The sequence below is a fragment of the Petaurus breviceps genome, unplaced genomic scaffold (genome assembly GCF_028583685.1).
Source record: "Petaurus breviceps papuanus isolate PSGF00001 unplaced genomic scaffold, PetGlider_PUasm1.0 173, whole genome shotgun sequence".
NCBI lineage: Eukaryota > Metazoa > Chordata > Mammalia > Diprotodontia > Petauridae > Petaurus > Petaurus breviceps.
Genome location: NW_027185759.1, coordinates 3,495,147 through 3,517,041, shown reverse-complemented (window position 1 = coordinate 3,517,041; position 21,895 = coordinate 3,495,147). Strand labels below are relative to the sequence as shown.

General features: G+C 50.6%; 1 protein-coding gene across 1 annotated transcript in view; it reads right to left on the bottom strand.

Moving 5' to 3' along the window:
- Positions 1 to 19,716, bottom strand: part of MB21D2 (Mab-21 domain containing 2) — a 116,837-nt gene extending 97,121 nt beyond the window's left edge. The window contains exon 1 of the mRNA XM_069083296.1: positions 19,285 to 19,716. Coding sequence (XP_068939397.1) covers positions 19,285 to 19,519 — 235 coding nt within the window. The 5' untranslated portion in view covers positions 19,520 to 19,716. The remainder of the gene's footprint in view (positions 1 to 19,284) is intronic.
- Positions 19,717 to 21,895: the final 2,179 nt, after the last annotated feature.

The window sequence follows — 21,895 nt, the reverse complement described above, 5'->3', positions numbered from 1 at the left end:
ATGACAAACAGGAATGCTTCCATTTTGCTGAAGACAGATTCTCACCCACAGGCACATTTCAAGTTATAGGGCTTCAAAGGTCTAAACCCTTCCTATTTTACCAATGAGTGACTGGGAGCCCAGAGAGGGGAAGGGGCTGGGGTGAGAATCTGTCTTCAGCAAAATGGAAGCATTCCTGTTTGTCATCACTCATCAGGCCACTTCCAATGCCCAAGGTGGTGTGTGAGGGGCTGGGGGGGGGGGGGGACATGGTGAAAGGGGCTTTGGGACTGTGCTTCCTGAGACAAGAAAGTCCAATGCCCTCAGTCCCGGTCTGAGATGATGACACACCAGGAAAGGATGTCAAAGTTGGAAGAATATGCCAGTCCTGGAGCTGGGCATACATCACTAGTGCTCGAGTAAGTTCAGAAACTCCCGGAAACCCTTCAGCAGGTTGAGTGGCCTCCTGGTGGTGAGCTTCTGGGAAATGCACAGGACAAGTGACCAAGCTGCAATCTGTGGCATGGAAGAGGATGGTTCACAAAGACTGTTCCTTCAGTATTATGGGAGATGATGAAGGTCAGGAGTCAGAGGGAGGGCTGGAACACAGGCCTCCTGTTTTCTGAGCCGTGTTGTCCCCACTGCACCACACTGGCCCCCAGCTGCACTGAAGAAATGCTTGGGAACAGAACTGGACCTCTTGGCTCTGAGAGCCTGGTGAACAATTGCAAAATTTCAATAGTGAGCTTATTAGCACAGCCAACATAGGGAGGCAAGGCAAATATCACCGCAATTAGAAAAGAGAAGGCAGGCCCATAATTATCCTAATGTTTCTAATAGACCCAGACAATGGACACTGAATTACGTGCATGTATGCAGAGTGAGAGAGCGGGCCCTGCAGAGATCAGAGCCCATACTTCGGAACCTTTGAATTGAAACTGCTCTAATAATAGCAAATGAAGGGCATTTTTAAAAGATTAAGATAAATTTCCCATTTGGAGGCCTAGCACGTTTGTATATAATTGCTTGGCAGTCAGCTCCAGGGTAAACGTGGCACGTTATTGGTGCTGGTAGCAGGAGCAGCACTGAACTGGACTAGATTTGAGAGGTCAGTACCCTTCAGAGTGAGTAGTAATTTGAGGCCACACTGTTCGGCCCCCAAAACCTCCCCAACAAGGTCAAGCACCCTATGACCACAGTGAGACAGAAAGCAGAGATTGGCCCTGCCTTGCCTTGATACCCAGCAGGTCCCATCACAAAGAGTAAGGTCTCTGCAGAGCAGGGCAGCAACCAAAGGGGTCACCACTGTCATGGGGGGTCAGACCTTCCCTTCCAAGGAAGGCCAAGGGTGACAGGCCTGGTCTCAGCTACAGAAGGTACCAAAGAAGGCAGTTGTTAGCACAAATAACACTGATAAGGCCTCTGCTTAGAGAGCTGACATCCTTCAGCAGCGCAGGGGATGGCTGGGCTCTAGCCCCTGCTCTCACAGTTGTCAATGAGATGATGGCAGCTCCTCACGAGGAAAAAGTCACTGGATCCAAGGGAAATTCACCCATGGAGGAGGCAGCTTTCCAGCCAGGATGTCTCCAGTCAGGAAGGATTTTCTGTAAGCAGAGACAATGTTGCCCATGACCCAAACCCTCCCAGATGCCAGAGCTGAGGTGACTCCTGTTGTGGGGACCCCTTCAAAACTCCAGACAAGACACTCCAAGACTTTATTTCAGTATTGGAAGCTGGGCCATTTGGCTGAATCAGCATTTTCTCCCTCACGGACCAGAAGCAGAGGGGTGTCAGCAGCCAGAAGTAATTACAACAAGCATTTAGATGGAGATTTAAGGTTTGCAAAGATCTGTGTTAATGCGTCAAAACATCAAGCTCAGACACGAGCAAGGTTTCAGTCTGGCTGGAATGAAGACTTGGTGTGAAATAAGATGGTGGCAGCATTGGTAGGTGGGGGTCTGGGGAGGGTCTCCCATGCTGAGATGAGGACTTCCTAAGTTAGACAACAAAGAAAGGGTTCAGCCAGTGGTGTGGTCAGACTTTGGCCTAAGGGGGAGAATTTGAAGTAGAGGACAGATATGAGAGAGATCGAGATTGAGGCAGGAAAGTCAGTGGGACCCCCAAGTCAGGAAGGCACCATGTACCTTCTTCTGTTCCCCTTCCCTCTCCATGCTGAGCACAATGCCTGACACACAGTAGGCGTTTAATAAATGTTCACTGATCCTTGACTTACTGCTGAAAGGTTTGGACTTGGGACTGCCCAGTTCAGATCTGTGCTTCCCCCTTGCACAAGTATTTCCCAAACTCACAGCATCAGGGGATTCCCAGAGGAATGCTTACTCTGGACTCAACCATCACAGTCAGGATGCACTGACCATCTGCCCCCAAACCCCTAAACCTGATGGAATAAAGCTGCTGCTCTGGCCTAGAAAGCCGTGCTGACAGACCACAGGCCATTAGAGAAATCCACTCCTTCCCATTCCTTCATACTAACAATCTTTTCTCCACTGATGCTAAAAATAGTCACCATTACACCCTATTAGAGCTTTTTGGCAACCAGTCCTGCTTCTGAAACATCTGGCCCCTGTGCAGGTGGGCATGACTTCACAACGTGGGAAGCGAAGGACCCCTGAGTTCTGCTCCCTTCTGCTTTTGGGTCCCAGCTGGGGAGGGAGGGGTGTACCGAGGTGACCACAGATCAGATCTTCTTATGGGAGAGTCTCCAGAGACCTTCTCACTCCCAGAACCAACGGTCCATTCAGCTCCTCAGGGGTGGCCCTCCTCCCCAGCCCACACAGAACTAACTTCTCCTGTGGGATTCTTATCCTGATCCCCTTGTAGATCCTGCATCAAGAACCCACTCAGGGCATCAGAAGCTTATCTGCAGCCTTCAGACATATCATGAACCTCCATGGAGCCTTCGAGAGGCTTCTCCATCATCTCACCCTTCTAAAACATGACCCACATTTCTTCACTGATGCTACATCTCCAGGGTGATATGACAACTACTTGTCTACAAGTCCCACCTCCATTACACCTTGTAAACCGCTCCAATCACACATGATGGGCCCTTTAAGTCACCCCAAATTCTGATTTTTAGTGATCAGTGGTCACAATAGTAGCAGTGAGGTGGTGTAGTGGACAGAGGACTTGGTCAGGACTTAAGAGGTCATGAGTTCAAATCCCACCTCAGACAAGCTAGCTGACCCTGGACAAGTCACTTCTGAGTTTCTTCATCTTTAAAACAGAATAATAATCAGACCTAACTTCCAGCATTGTTGTGAGAATGAAATGAGATGATGTTTGTAAAGCACTTTGCAAAGCTCATAGAACTCTATAAATGTTACCATTTGTATTATTAGCATTATTAACGTTGATTGTGCAAAGGAGTAGAACCTATACAACATATCACAGCAAGGGGTTAAAATATAACGTGATCAAGCAGCCAAAGCGACACCAGAGAAACTCCATCTGAACGGCCCTATGTAGAGTCGGCTTGGGCATTAGTGTGCCAGTGACTAGGGCTAGGGAGATGTCCATGGCCCGTGGAAAGAGGCCAGAATAATAGGCCTATATTGAACTTGGAGCCTGGGGCAGAATTCTCACTGTGCCACTTAAAGGCCTAGGTAACAGGGAGCAAAGTCTCCTCATCTAGAAACTTAAGGGACCAGACCCTGTGATTCCCAAGTGCCCTTTAGCTCTATATCTGTGGTCTAGGGTGTCTTAGTGACCTAGAACTCAGCTGAAGCCCTGGCTCATAAGTCCTTGGGAATGATGGCAAGCTAAGGCGAAGATCCTGCCTCCTCTGGTCGCCCCCTATAAACGATGCCACCCCCTGGGCCTGCTGGCAGATGCCTGACCTCCCTTTGATCAGTCAGGGGCTGCCCTCTTTCCTTCCTAGTGAGTGACGTCAGGGGGATGACTCAAGGGAAGGGGACACTCTGCCCAAGACCTTTAACAAAATTGTAGTAAAGGTGAAAAAAGTGGGTTTTAGTCACCATAAAAAAAGGTTTTTGTGTTTACAACAGGAGAGTGTGCCATGGTGGCGAGAGCCCTAGACAGGGTAGGCATGTCCCAGTTCTGGTACCAAGATCATTTATGAGATGGGAAATATTGACAACTCATTTAAATAAGCCTCAGTTTCCTCACCTGTACAATGGAAATAAACTCAAATGTCTACATCACAGCATTACTGGGGGGGGGGGCACACCTCAGTGTGATACAGGAAGGAGCTGTTCATCAGCACCATTTCTTGATCTCAATCATTGTCTTGGTTGGCTTGGTCTGGGACGGTGGAAGTTACAAAAAGCCATCTGAGGCTTCAAGTCAGAAGGAAGCACTTGACAAGAAGAACTGTCTCACAGGGAAGGGGCTGCCTTGGGAGGGAGGGGTCTTCCAGCCCAGTCAGGAGGGCCACTTGTTGGAGGTGCTGCAGAGAGGGTCCGTGTTTGGGTCCAGGGAGACTTCCCTGACCCGGAGGTCTCTGCCAGCTCTGAGATGCAGGGGATAACTGACTCCTCTTGTTCATTTACTGGTCCTGATTTAGAAGCAGCTTCTTGGAGTGAGGTGGACTGCATAAAAAGTGAGGGATGGAGCAGTAGGGTTCACCCAGACTTTTATCTGGGAGGGACATTAGGGGTCATCTTGTCTAATCCCCTCCTTTTACAAATAGGGAGACTGAGGACTAGGGGGAGCAAAAAGGTCATCCAGATGATAAGAAACAGTGGGAAGAGGCAAGCTCAGGTCTACCCAACACTCCCCCCCACACTGAGAGCATCACTCAGGCTCACCTTCCAGGCAGCAGACCCAGGCACCATTCCCAGAAGAGCCATTTTCTGGCAGAGCACCCTCCCTGTATCCCAATTCAGTGCTCTAAATCTAAAGTGCACTTAATGGACAGAGAGAAGAGGAAAAAACATGAATGGGATGAAAGGTGCAAGTGACTTAGGCAGCCCCAAATACAACCAGTTAGTGAGAGGCTACCTTCTGAAATTTGAAATTCCAAGCCTGTTAGTAATGGGAGGTTCCTTCCAAGAAACAATAGAAGAGAAATATCATAATACAGCTTCCTGGGAAGTAAACCTCCCAAAGGGGAGGGACTAGGGAAGGCTCCAGACACCAAGGTGGGCAGCAGGAAATGATCAAGAAGCAAAGAGGGACCTGGGGACCTCAGGCCACTCCCCATCCCCCCCCCCCCCCCATTCAACCTGAAGGTTAAAATGTAACACAGGAGCTGGGATTCCCATAGAACATCAGCATGAGAAGGGGCCCTCAAAGGTCATTCCAGTTGACTCAGGTCACAACAGGAATCCTTCTTCTCTACTATAACCCCAAGGAGAAGCAATCCAGCCTCTGCCTGAAGCCTTCCAGTCGCAGAAAGGTCCTCCTTCTGAAGCAGCCCATTCCAATTGTTCAGAAATGTTTCCTTAGGTGAAACCAACATGTGTCACTCTCTGACTTTCCCTACGTCTCTGCCCCTAGTTCAGCCTTTTGAGACCACATCCCCTGGCAGTACCCAGACCCCTTTGCTTAGTTCATTGATGAAAGTCTTTGGAGCTATAAAAAGGTGAATGTGGGAAAGGCTAGGCTGTGTGTGTGTGTGTGTGTGTGTGTCTGTGTGTGTGTGTTGTGTGTGTGAGTGTTGAGGTGTTTGGGGTGCGGGGGGACTGAAAAATAAACAGGAAGATCTGTGTGCAAACAGGCAGGAAACAAAAGGAGTCAAGTCAGGAAACATCCCTCTGCCTAGAAGATATTTATTCAGCATCATTAATCTAAAAGCAATTAGGAGACCTTCAAATGCAGGCAGCCTAGGTAGAAATATTCCTGCCTTTGAAATCCTGCTCCCAGGGAGTCATTCGCCCTCCCCATCAGAGCCAGCCGAGCTCCCCATAGGAAGCTCGGATTAAAAAAACAATAATAAAGCCCATTTAGAGCATGCTTGGTTTAAAGCTCCATCGTGAACATCACTTCATCATGAGACTGCTTTTCCTGGTTCACCACAGCCCCTCTGTGAGGCTGGCAGTAAGTAGTAGCCCATTTAGCAGAAGAGGAAAATGAGGGTCAGTAAGGCAGGGGACCAACCACCTTGGGTCAGCCCTTGGCTTCTGAATCCCTGTTCTAGGTAATCTCCCCTGTTGAAATGCCCTCCTTCAAGCTCAGAGCAGTCACATTTCCAACACCTCTGAAGGCAAGTAATAACAGGAATGATAGCTTTATAAAATCAGTCGAGGTTGGCAGAGCCCTTTATGGACATTACTTCATTTCAGCCTTACAACATCATCCTGGAGGAAAGACACACAGACATTACCCCCATTTTGTGGATGGGATGCCTGAGGCTCAGGAAGCTCAGATGGCCTTCCATTGGCTATCCGCCATGCCTCAAAGGCTCTCCCTCCTCCTCTTGGCCTCCAGGCTGCCCTAGTTTCCTCCAAGGCTCAGCTGAAATCCATTCCCTTCCTCCTACTCCAGGGCTTTCCTGAGGATACCTCCAGTTTCTGCTGCAAAGGTCTGGCCCCCACTGGAATGGAGCTCCAAGGGCAGGGCCTGATCTTGCCTGGGTACTCCCAGTCCTCACTCAGCACAGGGCCTGGCACACATTGACCTGACTCACCTGCATTTATACAACTGAACTTGGGCCTTCAGACATTCAGCCTCCCACATGGCTGACCAAGGCTCCCAGCCTCTCCTGACCTCAGTTTCCTCCCTGGTAAAAGAATGAGGCTGAACAAGATGGCCATGCAGCTCCCCACCACAGCTCATTCTCTATGTGTGCACTTTCCCTAATGGAGGAAACAGGTTAGATCATTTCCAGCAAGTTATCCAAGCGTCATCCCATCTGGACGCACAGCTCCCATGCAACAGAGCAGCAGCATTTTGCCTAACGAGGTTCATGGGGCCCATGAGACCCTGTTCAGTCTATCCTTCTTAATCTAGCAGATAAAGAAACTGAAGCCGGGACTGGTTAAGTGACAGTGACTACAGAGGTAGAGACTAGTCCACGGGCACCCAGCCGTAGTGAGAGGCTGGCCTCCGGCTTGTATGTTTGTATGCATGTGTGTATGTGTGTATGTTTGTGTGCATGTCTGTGTGTATGCATGTGTGTGTGCATGTGTGTGCGTGTGTGTGCGTGTATGCATGCACCTCCACAGAGGCCTGAGTGAAACAACTCCTCACAGAAGGGTGTGGACTCTCGGAAATGATGAAGTGATCCCCTTATTGACCCTTGAGAGCGTTAAGTCTTGAGCAGGGAGAGCCGCCCCTCCTTCTCTTCCGGTCTGCAGATGTGTCCGGCCTGTCTGAGGCTCACCAGGAGGGGCTGGGAAAGGCTGGCCTTCCCCCTCCCCACCTGAGGGCATGTGGAATGCTCCCTCAGGGCAGCGAGAGCCAGGGGGCTTCACTGGGCCAGCCTGAGCCTGAGTCTGCATCTGCCTCTGATGCTGACCAAACAGCAATCATCAAACAGACAGGACCCGCCATGAAGGTAATTCAAGAGGTCTGGAAGTCCTGGCTTCATTGGTCAGAGATGACTAGTAATGGGGCTAGTCTGTGTACTGGAAAGGCCAGCCACCAGCAAGAGAATGAGCCCAAGCCTAGCCTGCTGCCAAAAGCCACAGACGTGGAAGCAACTGTTTAGAGAATCAGGCACAAAGTAAAATGTCTATATAAATCCTGCCAAAGACTTTACAGTTTAATAAGTTTAATTTTCAAGTTCCTAGGAAAACATAACAGTAGTTATCCCTGCTCCTTGATTTGTCTCTTTTAATACATGCTTCTGAGAGTCTTTTCAGTTAAGCTTTTCTTTTGTGTGTAAAAATTACATAGCTATCCCATACAAGTTTCATAGCATACACCGAGTATACTTCTACTGCCCCTCTTCCTAGGATACCCAAGACACAGACAGACAGACACACACACACATACACAAACACACATACACACACACACACACACACCCCAAGCCTTAAGTAATTTTCCCAGGGCACCAAATGAGGGTGTAAAGAAAATATGAAAACAAAAGCAGCCTAACCCTCCTTATGAGAAGCCAGGTCCCCGTCCTGTCATGATGACTCCAGAACAAAGGGACCCCTTTGTGAAGAGGAAAAGATCACAGTATGCCTGAGTCTTGGGCCCAGTAGGAGCTCTACCTATGAGGCCTATGTGTGTGAATGTTTTCTCCCCCAAGAGAATGTAAGCTCCTTGAGGGCAGGGGTGCCTTTTTTTCTTTGTACCTGGTAATGTCTAAAATGTTTCAGGTGCTCAGTAAATGTTCAAAAGGACTGTGGCAGACTCAGGGGCTGTTTGCAGTGAAGACTCCACTGCTGTGCTCTAGGGGCACAGTTGAAAGAACAGTCTGTTGAATTTTCTTTAGTAAGGACAGAAGAGAAACATCTGCTCTGATGAGCACGTGTACCTGCTAATAAGAGGCCTGTGGAGCCGGGCTTGCTGGTGAAAGGGCGCCAGGCACAGGCGGAGGACACCGGCCTTGCTCAGCCTCCTGCCTGGTTCTCTGATCTCCGTAGTCATAAGATCCTCTTCCCTCCTGCACATCCCAGGGCCGACCTGACAGACCGATTCCCTGATGTCCAACACCAGTGACGCAGAGAGGCCCTGAGCACACCTCACAGCTGTCTGTATCACCGACTTGAAGCCAAGTACGGAATTTCACTCCAGCTTCTGACTCTTCCACTCCTGGAAGTCAGTGAACACCTCCATGAGGCCAGGAAGACTGTTAGCCCCTGGGCTTCCCAGGAAGACCCCAGGAGTTGTGTGCAGCCCACTTCCCCCAGGATCCACCAAAGTCCTCCTCTGATGCCTCAGAATGGACTTGGGGGATTCCTGGGTTCTGCCACCGAAGCTTCTAGATTAGGGTGGGGAGCCAGCAGCCTCGAAGCCACCATAGCCCTCTTAGTCCTCAAGGGAAGCCCTTGGAATCCAAACAGCCAGAACAGAGTTAGGCATTTTAGGGTTGGAGCATTCTCTAAGAACACAGACTTAATTCTGCTTGGTGTCAGACCGAAGAAACAGAAACAAGGGAAAGCTGCATAAGGGCCAATTAGGACTTGGTTTAAGCAACTTTAGTGGGGTCTGACTGAGATTCTTATGGACCAGAAGGACAGGCAAACTAAGGACTTGTCCTGTAGGTGTTGACATGAATTCCCTCAGTAAGAACAGCAAAAGATACCCTTCTCAGGGAACCTTATCTCAATCCCAGAATTTAACTGCCCCAATTAAGCCTTAGAATATTTGTTTACTCTCCTTTGTTCCTTGCTAGGTTCAGCTTTCCCAGGGGACTGGGCTTGGAAAGCAGGTGTGGCTTAAAGGAACATTCCTGTGATTGGTGAAGTGCAGATTCCCATAAAGCAGGCTACCTTTGGGCTTTTAAGGTAGGAGCTGGCTAGATTCCCTCTAGAGGTCCAGCCAAAATTGCATGCCATTATGGGGATGGACCCAGCTTCCTCCTGCCAGTGTCTGGATAGCCATCCCTATATTTATAAATGGAGTCATAAGATCATAGACTTCCAGGTAGAAGGCATCAAGACATGAATTCAGTCACGTGGCCAAAATCACTGAGTAGGAAAGTCAGGATTCAAACCCAGGTCCTCTGATACCAGACCTCCTTCCATGACTCAAGCCCAGACCCAGCTTCTATGTAATGTAGGGTTCTTGTGAATGTTCTCTTCAGGAGCCCTTTCCAGCCCTATCTCTCATGTGGGCATTTACCCAGACCCTCTTCAGTCCTAGGGCTCCAAGTCTCTCTGGTGATCTATGGTACATGTCAACATCACCGTCTTTGTATCTGGCCACAAGCTCTTGGTAGGCCAGGCCTGTGTCCTCTGCACTTTCTGTCTCCCACCATAAGCAGTCCCCCCCACCCACCCACGGGTTCAATGTACTGGCTGAGATGCTTCATGAAGGAACAGCACAGGAAGAGAAAGTGACACCTGAACTCACCAGGCTGTACTGGGAAAAGCAAGCACAAAAACCGCACAAGGCCTGAGTCATGAACAGGAGCCCGGCCAGCACCAAGGAACAACAGAGAAGGGGAGCAAACGCCTCGCTCAGTGCCCCTACTCTGAACGTGAGGGAGGTGCTGGTGAAAGGCTCATGAGGGAGAGGACAAACACCAGGCCTGTCTCCTGGTGACCCCCCTGTGACAGAGGCCTGCGCCATTATGAGCTGCCCCTAGAGGCGTCACTGAGCTCTGTGAGCCCTGGCGGAATCTCAACATCCTTCACCATGGCCAAGAGGAACCAAGTGGGCAAGGCCCCCCCAGTGCAGTGGGAGGAGGCACGGTCCCGGGCCACGGGGGCTTGGCCTGCCAAGGAAGCCCAGCACGGCCACCTGGCAGCTGCAGGTCCAGCAAGAGAGCTCTACCGACTCCACCAGGGCCCGAGGGGCTCCAAGAGGCACCTTCCAGGGGTGACTGCCCCAAAGGCCAATTCAACAAACACTTACCACATTTCTCATTTTCAATCAGTCAAAAAGCACTCACCAATTACCTATGGAATCCTAGGCACTGCAGATACGGGGGGCATAAGGGAAGCATTATTTTATATTTACTCAACCAGCCTTGGGCACGTTAGGTGCCCCTTGTGAACTTCCAGAAGACTCTACGCTGGGCAAGAGCAGAAACTTAATTGTTACCTTCACATCCCCAGCATCAAGCAGGGGCCTGGGCTCTCAGAGGGAAGGGGTGAGCTGATGGAGACCTTCTTGCTCTGGGTCAGACACCAGACTCCGACTGGAATGTGAGGCAATAATAAAATTACAGCTGATCACACCAACAGGGCACTTGAGGATTCGCAGATCACCTTGCGAATAACACGCAACTTGACTCCCTCTGGAACAGTGAGGATGAGCTACTATTGTACCCATTTTACAGGGAAGGAAATCAAGTCTGAAAAGACTGAAAGACTTGTCAAAGGTCCCACCGACACAGTGTCTAAGACAGTATTCAGGTCCTCCTGTGTCTACCTCACTGCCAATATTCCACACAGAGCCACAAGGAGCCTTGAAAGCAGCCTGCATTCCACATTTTACAGGTCAGGAAACTAAGGCACAGAGAGATAAATGACATGCCTATGGCTACCACACATGCCAAAAGTGACTAATCCTGGCTGCAACTCCAGCTTCTCTGGACCTTCTAAATTCAGGTTTCTGGTAGTAGTAGTAGTAGCTGTTGTCATGGTAGTTAGTGGTGCTACTAGTAGCAGCTAGTAGTAGTTAGCAGTGGTAGTAAGTAGTTAGTAATACTAGTAGTAGTTAGCAGTGGTAGTAAGTAGTAATACTAGTAGTAGTTAGCAGTGGTAGTAAGTAGTTAGTAATACTAGTAGTAGTTAGCAGTGGTAGTAAGTAGTTAGTAAAACTAGCAGTAGTTAGTGGTAGTAAGTAGCAATACTAGAAGTTGTTAGCAGTGGTAGTAAGTAGTTAGTAAAACTAGAAGTAGTGAGCAGTAGTTAGTAGTACTACTGGTTAGCAGTAGTAGTTAGTAGCTATAGCTGCAGTGCTACCAGCAGACAGTGACAGCGATAGCAAACAGGAGCGTGGTGCTTCTAAGGGTTGCCAAGTGGCATAAATGATTTTCACCACACCCTGTGATATCGGCTCTATCATTATCTTCGTTTCACAGAAGAAGCAGAGGCAAACAAAGTGAAGTGACTTGGCCGAAGCCATGCAGTGAGCAAACAGAGCGAAGGCCCGAAGGCCCGGGAGGCAGGAGGCCGCAGCACAGACCCAGCCTCAGGCCCTGCTCCCCAGGGGGCTTGAGAATAACATGGGATCATGCATGTGAAGGGCTCAGCACATTCCTGACATCAGGAGTATTGGGTGAATCCTAGTTCCCTTCCTCTCTTGCTAAAAAGGAGACTGATTTTTTTTTTTCTTGACCAGCCTCTGTTTGCTACAAAAGAGGATTTCTACTGAGGGTGGGAAGAGAGAGAGACTTATTGACAAGTGATAGGTACCCCCTGCCCCTAAAAAAGAGCATCAATAAAATAAATAAAGCCAGAAAAAAAGTTCTGTAAGGGATACAAGCAGAGCATCTTAAAAATCATCTTATTAAACTTAACATGCACTTTATAAAATTGTATGTAACCAGAGTTCATTTAAGAAAAAGAAAAAGAATTCACTCTGGAAAATTCAAAAACACTTCTGAAAATTCTTCAATGTTTGCTAAATATTTACTTGGAATGAGTTTGGGGGAGGCAGTTGAATGCAATACAAATACCAAAAAAAAAAAAAACCCTCAAACAATTCTTATTATAAGCAAGATACTGAGGCAACAGAGTCAAAAGTAAGACAGTCTTCCGGCAAGGAACTCACAGAGGGAGGAGGCAGGGGGCATGTGAGTGCCAGCCAGTCATAAAAGGGAAAGGAATCAGGGGAGACTTCTCAGAAAAGCGGCATCCAAGGCAAGCCTTGAATGAAGACAAGGATTCTGGGCAGTGCAGGGGAGGGAGTCCAGGCCAAGAGAAAGCCTAAAATTCCAGGTGAAGGAACTGAAATTTCTTCTCACAGCTAATTAGGAGGAACTTGTCCTCTGCTCTGAGCGTCCCTTGCTTTTCTACCTGGCCCTTCCAAGGTTCTGTATTTGTTCCCTCTAAGACCTCTAGGAAAGGGCTGCATAGGACAGCATCACTCAGTCCTGAGCTGAGTTCTGGGAATACAAGGAGAGCCCAAAGGGCCAGGACACATGGTCTGCATCACAGACAGACTGCTATCTTCAGCATGGAGGGAGCATGTTCTCTGAATCCAGGCTCAGGGAAAGGCAGCTGCTTTGCATTGGGCAGGGGATAAGAAGACCCAAAATGAATCTCAGGAGGAAGGAAGGAAGGAAGGAAGGAAGGAAGGAAGGAAGGAAGGAAGGAGGGAAGGAAGGAGGGAGGGAGGGAAGGAGGAAGTTGGGAAGGAGGGAGGGAGGGAGGGAAAACAGGAAGGCCACAAAGCCAAAAGAAGGTGGAGGAATGTTAGGGGTCACGGAAGCCCAGTTTGGAACAACAGAAAGAGCCAAAGATCGAGGTGGATGGGACATCAAGGTTCAGGGCCAGGCAGGGCCTGGAACAAGGTTTAGCCAGTAAGAGAAGAAGGCCCTGATCACAAAGGGCAAACTCCAATTCTGGAGGTGGCTTATCTACCTGATAGGAGAGTACAAAAAGGAAGCCTGGGAGGGTCCCTTCAAGTTAATATGAGATGGAAAGTAATCCTTAGGTCAGTAATGCAGCTCCTGACTAGCCAAGGGCCACGAGGCTACCCAGGCCAGCTCCATGTGCTCTCCTAGATCCACAGGAGCAGGCACAGTGAACCCCAATGACCACCATCCACACCAAGTGATGCCACCAACAGAGCCATATTCCACTGCCAAGTACTGAAGGCCGGTCACTGCCAGGCAAGCCCAGGAGAGAAAAGTCAAGGCTTCCATGAGGCCTCAGGGAAGTGGGGCACTTAGACAGACCCAATAGAGCTTCTCCACCCCAGTCAAACAAAGGGATGCTTCATTGAATCAGGAGTGTTTACTGATGGCTTTGGGATCACTTCTGCCTGGGCAAGTCCCAGTTTGCCACCTTACTTAGCTTCAGCCCTCACCCCACCCCAGGCAGAAAGAGAAGTTTCTAATGGTGCCCAAAGGCTTGTGCCAGAGAAAGCGAGACTTTGGGTAAGATAAAACCTAACTTTGGGCCTCAGGCTTTGCATATGTAAAATGAAGGGGGTGGCCAACATCTCAAAGGTGTGCTACAATCCTATGATTTGGGGTTTGGCTGGAAAAGTGTGAAGCAGGCTCTTAGGAGCCCCAGACTCTAAGCCAAGGGGAGGGAAGGAGGGAGGGAGGGAAAACAGTGATGGTGAACAGTGATCAGAGCTGGCCTGAGGACAGACCTACCTCCTACCCACACAGAATTGGAACACTGGCCAGAAAGGGGGGATCTCAGTCTCTCTGAGACACAGTCCAGCTCTGTCCTAGATCCATTTCATGAACTTTCAGTGCCAGAAGGTCCATCAAAGATCATCTAATTTTGTAGATAGGGAAAGTGATGCTTGAGCGATTATCCAAGGCCCCAGAAGAATCCCCCCCACACACACACACACCTGGACACTTTTCAGTTTTCTCTCATCACAATTAAGGCAACATAATTTAATCAAACATTCAGGAGCCTGATTGTGGCTACCCTTATGAACTGACCTAATTAACACAGGCTGGGCTACTTTCTGGGGCCAGTGTGTAAAGAGACAATGTCAAAGGAATTTCACCACATTCTGTCTATCCAGTTCCTAAGTCTGCACCTCTGGAACTCCTTGCCCCTTGGTGATGCCTGGAGTACCACCCTGGGTGGAGGCAGGGAGGGGGATGCAGAGGCAGACATTTGTCGCCAATGACCACAAAGTATAACAGAGACAATAGGAGAGCCAATGGACAGAACCAGGAAAAGGATCTGGATTCGGTCTTAGCCCAGGATGTCCCAGAGTTGGAGGGCGCCCTGGCCCCGCGAAATGGGGATGTGGTGGCCCAGCCGACTTACTAAGAGGCCAAGAAGACAAAAGAGCTGGCAAAGGCATCTGGCAAGCACGGAATATCATTAAAACGTGAATGAACTCTGACGATTTCCCTGAATTTTGACAAATGGAATTTATTATGCTATTCACAACCTCTCCCACATGCTGAGTTCTCAAATATTAACAAGGTAATAACAATAATCATTCTCATAAAGGGCCAAGATGGAGAAGAAATGAAGGGGCTTCACCTTAGGGGCCCAAACTAGTACATCTCTGCAAAGGTCTCCAAACCACTGAGGTGGAAGGACAGCAGCCCTTGGAATCATCTTTCCTCTGGAAAGCATTCCAGTCTCCAGACTCTCCTCTCTCCAGTATAACTTTCATGTAACAACCAAAAACATAGACTATGCCCACCCCCCACAGCCCCTACTGACTCATCTTATTCCTATTTAATATCTTTTATTTACTTTATTCATTTCCTGTATCCTTTATTTATTGTACTTACCTGTAAATCCATCACAGTATCTCTGGAGCATGTAATTTCCATGAGGACAGGAACTGGGCCTTTGTAATTTGTCTTTGCATTCTCAGTATTGAACCCATTGACTGAAACCCAGCAGGTGCCTAATAAATGCTTGTAACTAATCCAATCCGAAAGTCATCCAAGTCTTCCACATGAGCCTCGCCAATGAACAATGACCATAAAATGAGAGGTTTCAGCTGGTGGAGGGGGGACCTTGGAGGTCATCTAGTTCCATCCCCCCCTACTCCCCCCCCCAGCCCCAACACACACACTCACACTTGAGAGCCTGCACACACAGGCCAGGCTTTGAGGTTAAGTGACTGGCCTGTGGGCAGATTTGGAAATGTATCTGACAAGGATCCAAAACTGGGGTTTCTTTCTTTGTTTGGTTTGGGTTTTTTGTTTGTTTTGTTTTGGGGTTTTGGTTTTTCTCACCACAAGCTTCTGCCTCTGACATTTATATAAAGCCCTAAGTTTTGCAAAGTACTTTAGAGACATGCTCTCATTCCAACTTCATGGCAGCTCTCAAGCATTATTCTCCCCATTTTGACAGATAAAGAAACAGGCTCAGAGAGGGTCAGGAACCTTGCTCACAGCCGCCCAGCTAGCTAGTAAGTTCCAGGGGCAGATCAGATGAGGTAATGTAACATAGAGCAAAGTTACAAAGGTCATGAGTGACCGCAGCACTAGGGAGCTATTCCCTGCTTGAAGGTGCTTTCCAGGTGGAGAGCTCTCTTCTGATGTGATGTGAGCTGGGGCTCTCATTCCTCAGCCACAGGAACTTTCTCTCAAAGAGCCCCTATGTCTGGAATGTTCTGTCCTCATCTCTGCCTCCTCATTTGCCTCTCAGTCCCAACTACAACCCCATCTTCTGCAGGAAGCCTTTCTTGGACCCTCTTAGTGTCTCCTCTCAATTATTTCCCACTTGTATAGCTCTGTATAGCTTGTTTGTACAAATGTGTTTGTTTATTGTCTCCCACAGGAGCTCTGCAGGGGCAGGAACTTTCTTCTGGCTTTCTTTGATTCCCAATGCTTAGCACCGTGTCTTACACATAGTAGGCACTTCATAAATGTTTCTTGGCTCTCTGACTGTAGAAGCTGGGGAAGGGAGATATATTTTCCTCAAATGTCACTGGCCTGAAGACCTGCTATAAGTGTTCTAATCAGAACAGAGCAGTGATAAAAGACCCCTACTCTGCAGCAGCTGCCAAAGAAGCTGGGGAAGGGAGGAGGATCCAGAAAGTACCCAAGGACCCAGAATCCAGGCTGAACAATGTGACAGGTGAGAGCAGAGTGCAGATATGCAAAAAAAGTGAAACACTTTGAAGTGATGACAACTAATATCTCCCCTTATGAGGCAGCTCTCACCCTCGACCCACTCATGGACACTGCCCAAAGCCCACAGGCAGAGTTATCCATGTTAGAGGAAATCAGTGGAGTCAGAGAAGCTGGGTTCAAATCCCACGTCTTACACTATCTGCAAAGCACTGGGCAAAGCAGTTAACCTCTGGGGCTTCACTTCCCTCTACTGAAAAACACAGGACTGGACTAGAGGACCTCTAAGGCCCATTGCCACTCTCTAGATCTGACTCACCGCCCTAATGAGCTTCACCCATTCCTTGGCTGAAGTGGAGGTGTCCTGAACACCAGGATCAGGCAATTCAATAAGCATTTATTAGACACCTGTTGTGTGCCACTATGCTGACAATGAGAACAGAGACAGTCCTGCCCCTGAGAAGCCCAGAGCTTCATGGTGAAGAACATGGAGCATTCCCGGCCCAACACAGGCCTTCCTGATCTGTGTGGCAAGCCTCAGCTAGAGAAGTTCTCCTGCAAACATTTTCATGGGGAAAAAAATAAAGGACATCGATTGTTCTTTTAAATTATTCTTCTTTGCAGCTCGAGGGCAGCCCCAACACTTCCCTCCTTTGGAGGAGTGGCCGCCCTGTCCATCTACAGAAGCCAACATCAGTACCCTTATTTACCAAGCCTCTCCCTTCCCTCCCAATGTCTCTAGTCTGCCTTGACTGGCTCTCCCCAGTGCCCGGCTGAGTAGCAACCTCTCCAATCATGAGAGAGAAAAAAAGCAGCCAACCATGAATGAAAGCTAATGCTGCTGCTTGACTCACCTCTTAATAGAATGTGCAGCAGCTATCACAGCAGCTATAGACAAGTTTCCTGAAAAACAAAGGTGCTCTAGAGCTTTCTAGGAAGCTGCAAGAATTTGTCTCCATTGTATATCTCACCTCAAATGAAGGAGGGAATGAATGCAGGAGTCCTCCAGGGAGGATGATGCCCCCTTCTCTGATTCCTCACATGCTGTGGCTGAGAGGCCAGAGCCCCCCAGGCTGCACCAGCACCCTCTCAGGGATCCAGCAGCTGCTACTAGTCAGGAGTGAAAGGCCACATCCTCGTACACACGTGAAAAGACAGTCCAGGCTGGAGACACTAAGGAATCAGGGAATGTAGCAATGCCTCCAGTGGGGCAGCATGCATGAGACAAGAGGGGATGATGAACCAAAATGGCATAAACAGTCCATACTGAGCTCTGTGCACCCAGGTGCCTCCACCTTCCTCACAGAGAAATAAGCTCCAGGTTTCCTGGGAGCAGACAAATTCTCCAAAGGTTTTCACTCCTCTGAGAGTTTGTGTGTGCGTTTAAGAGAACTGAGTCTTCCAAATACTACCAATGACGGAAGAACAAGGGCACCTGTTTCCCAAACCCAATGCAGGCAGGTTCATAACACAGGAGGTTGTGCTAAGAGCTAGAGAGCTCACAGACACCTTGGGTGGCATCACCCAGCTGACTTATGGAGGAAACAGGAGCAGAGAGCTGATTCCATCTGCCCAAGGTAGAACAGGTAACACAGGGCAGAGTCTAGACACCAACTCAGGGTTCAGATGCCACATCCAGGACAGGGCTGGACACCCAGAGAGCTTAATTTGATTTCACTGCAGCTCTGTCTACCTAAAGGCAAAAGAAGGCAGCTGTGCCCAAGAGGTTCCTTCACCCAAATTATGAAAGCTGACATGTAATTCCTGTTGGGCTGTACAGATTCCACTGTTTCTCTAGTCCAGAGCTTGTAGTGAAGAGAAAAAAGAGCTAACTCATGGAAGTAAGAATGAATGAATGAATCTCAGAGCCTGGCCATTTCAGTATCTGGAAGGAAAGACTGAGGGCTACAACTGGTGGTAGTGATAGGTCTGGGGGCCAAGTAAGCAGCCAGCCCTTTAGAGAACTCTGAGATTCCTCGGGAAAATGCACAGTAGCCAGTTTATGCCAGGGAAGCCCTACAGCCAAGTTATGCCCATCCCTCCCATCTATGCCTGACCTACTCACCGTGCCCCTTGCTTCGGAGTGTCAGTAAACACTGCCACCCCGCCCAGATCTGTGACAGGGTGAGACACAGGAACACCCTCTTCCACCCCCGTCAAGCCAGGATTATCACGGTTAGGAGGCTAGGCTGGAAGATCTGAGGCCTCGGTTCAGTCCCACATGACTCTCTCCCTTGGCCCCGCCAGGGTCCAAGCTCAGAGGACATTCTTCAGGGCTGAGTCACCTTCTCATCTTTAGCTGCTAACTTTCAGGCCATCAGCCACCCGAAGATCACCGAGAAGCGGGGCCTCTGTTCCTCAGAACCCCGGACGGTCCACTCGGGTTTCTTGCTTACACCCACTCACACAAACCAACCATACTCACTACGGTCGGTCCCAGAGGCCCGCTAACAGATGCTTTCCTCGCCCCAGCGCCCCAGGACTCCATGAGCAACTGGTCGCTACACAGCACCCCAAGCCCCTTTCCTCATAGCCACCTCCCTCCGGGCCGACGTAGCCACGAGTCCCGGCCCGCCTGACGGAGGTTCCAGCCCACCGCAGTTGACTCGAAGCCCAGCCCGATCCATTCGCGTACAGCCCAGCCCCGTCTGACACTCCAGACCCTTCTTTCCCAAAGGGCGAGTTCAAACACCTCACCCCACGGAGAAGCTGACCCTGGGGAGAGGGGGGTTCAAAAGGGGTGCGGTGGGAGGAGGAATACAGTAATCAAAGGGGGAGGGGGGGAGTCTCCCACTCAGCTGGCGCCACAGGAGGGAAGAAGAGACACAAGCTACATTGTAGGCAACTGGTCCGGGAAGGGGAGAGGCGGTCTGGCATGGGGGGCCTCCGTTCCCTCCCTCCCTCCCTCCCTCCCTAGGAGAGAGTGTTTCTGCCTTGGGCGGGGGCGCGCACACACCACACACACACACACACACACACGCCCTCCGGGGTACTCGCGCCCCCTCCTCCCCGTTCCGTACCTAGCATGGAGAAGATGAAGTCCTTGGCTGTGTGGATCTCCAGGGCCCTCTGGTCGTCGTATTCACGCTGGTCGTGCTTGGTGAATTCCTGGATGAGTTTGTTCAGCTCTTCGATGCGGGCCCCCGATCGGAAATCCAGCTCTGGGAAGGCGGGCTTGTGGCCGCCCGAGCCCGAGCCGGAGCCCGAGCCCGAGCCCGAGCCTGTCTTGCTAGCCACGGGAGCCGCCATCTTCATGCAAAACGCCCCGGAATCTCAGCTCAAGGAGCTCCACCGCCCCTGGCCCGGCCCCGGCCCCGACCCCAGCCCCGGCCTTCGGCCGCTCCCTGGTCGTGGCGAGGGCGGCGGCGGCGGCAGCAGCAGCAGCAGCGGCTCAGCCTCAGTCTTTCTCCGTGCGCTCCGGGCTGCCCGCCGGGGCCCGAGCCGAGCTCCCGGCAGGGGCTGAGTCGCGGCGTGCGCGTGTGAGCGAGCGTGCAAGTGGGCGAGGGTCGCCCCGGCGCCGAGCCTGCCGGAGGAGATTGTGCCGCTCCCCGCCTCCCGGAGCCCGGAGCCAGGCAGCGGCGGCAGCAGCAGCAACAGCAGCGGCTGCGGGAGCCCGGGCCCTGGCCTCGGCCGCGGCCCCTATGTCCTCCTGCCCGCCTGCTCCGGCTCCGCCAAAGTGGAGTCTGCAGCCGGCGAAATTCACCAGCCCTGAAATCAACAAGCTGCTGCTCCCGCTGGAGCTGCCGCGGTGGCTGGGGCGAGCCTGGAGCAGCCTCGGCGGCGGCGGCGGCGGCACCATTTAAAGGGACAGCGCACCCAGCGGCGGGACGGGGGAGGGAAGGAAGCCGGGGAGAGCTCCCCCGCCCTCCCGGCCTGGCACAGCTCTCCCAATCACAGCGACCCAGCTGAGCCGAGCCGCCGGGCCGGACCGGGCAGCGCTCCTGGAGTCGGGCAGTGAATGGGCAGCGCAGGCCGCCTCTTTCTCTGAAGATGGGGGGAGGAGGGGGCCTCCTCTGCTCTAGTCTCCGGGCCTAAGCCACGGGACCCCCGAGGGGCAGAAGAAACCCTGAGCCTGCTGCCTTCCTCCCCAGACTCCCACCACCCCAGTCTCCCGGACTTGGGGCTAGGAGAGAAGGACTGAGACGTGCCCCTCCCCCCGTCCCTGGAGGAGGAAAACTGGGGAGCTGGGGTGCTGCCCTGGTCCTACCTGGCTCCCCATCCCTAACTGCCCCTGCCTTCTTCAAACAAGGGCGCAGGTGGGCAGGGCACGGGGCTGTTGGGGTGCCTTTGAACTTCACCACCACCTTAGGACTGAGATGGGCCAGCTTCCATTTCACAGAGGAAGAAACCGAGTCTCAGAGACAAGAACTGTTCTGCCCAAGCCCAGAGAGTGTCATTGCTAAGTGATTGGGAAGGATTCGAAGATTAATTTTTGAAGGACAAGATAGTACTGTGTGTACAAACGAGAACTCATCACACACACACACACACACAACACACACACACACACACAACACATCTCACTTCAGGGTATGTGATTTGTGTCATTTTTACGAGATGGGTGGAAATAGAAGGGTGTGCTGACCGGTCTGCCCAAGAATTAGACCTGAGGTGAGTTACAATGTATTCAGCACAGGCTTAAGGGGTGAAAATGTATCCTAGGAGGGGAGTGTCCTGGAATGATTCTCAGGCAGGCCTACTAATTGAGCAACACCATTCACTCAGTCCTGGCTTTAGACAAGAACCTAAGGTGATACATGGGGCCTGTCTCTGCCCCCAGGAGCTTCTGTTCCAGAGCAGTAAATAAGACTAGCCCCAAACCAGCAACTTAAGGCAGTCTCAATGCAGGACCATATTCTCAGGATCTTAGATGTGGAGCTGGGAGCTGCCTCAGAAAGCATCTCGGGTTCAGCTCCCTCGTTTTACAGAGGAGGAAACTGAGGCCTGGGCAGGAGAAGTGACTTCTTTTCACTACTCTGCCACCTTGCCTTGAGAGATGGATCAAAGGGGAGGGGAGAAGGAACGTTTGGGAGTTCTTTGAAAGGCAGGCATATCCAGTAAAAGGGAATCAGGAAACTTTCCCTGAAGAAGACAGTCTATGACTAGGATTTTGATGGACGTGGAACAGGGCTTTTCCAGGGACCGAGGGCTTCTGGAAAGGTTCAGGGAGAAGGGCTGTGTGCTGAGGAGGAGGAAGAGAGCACCTCCAGGCAAATTTGGATAATACATCTGGCAAAGGGAGCTTGGGGCCAAATCATTGAGGGCCTGAACCCTTCAAGATGAGAACTTTCTGCTTTACAAGATGCAGTGATTTGTCCAGGTAGATGATGAACACACTGAGAAGAAGTGAATAAGTTTTTAATGAGTGCAACACTTACGAAAACTAGAGAACATCTTGAATCAGTCTCCAGCTTCTTCGTGCAGCAGGCTGGGAAATGCAGCTGCCCTGGCCCCAAGCAAAGCAGAGGATTTAAGATCAGACTTCTTCGAGCACTGGCCAGCAGCAAGGAAAATCAATACATCCATCAGCAAAGATCTATTGATTTCTCCCCAGGCCTGGAGCCCTGGACTAGCTCTGCCCCAGGGGTGGCCTATGAGCAGACAAGAGGAGGAGATAGAAGGGTGTGCTGA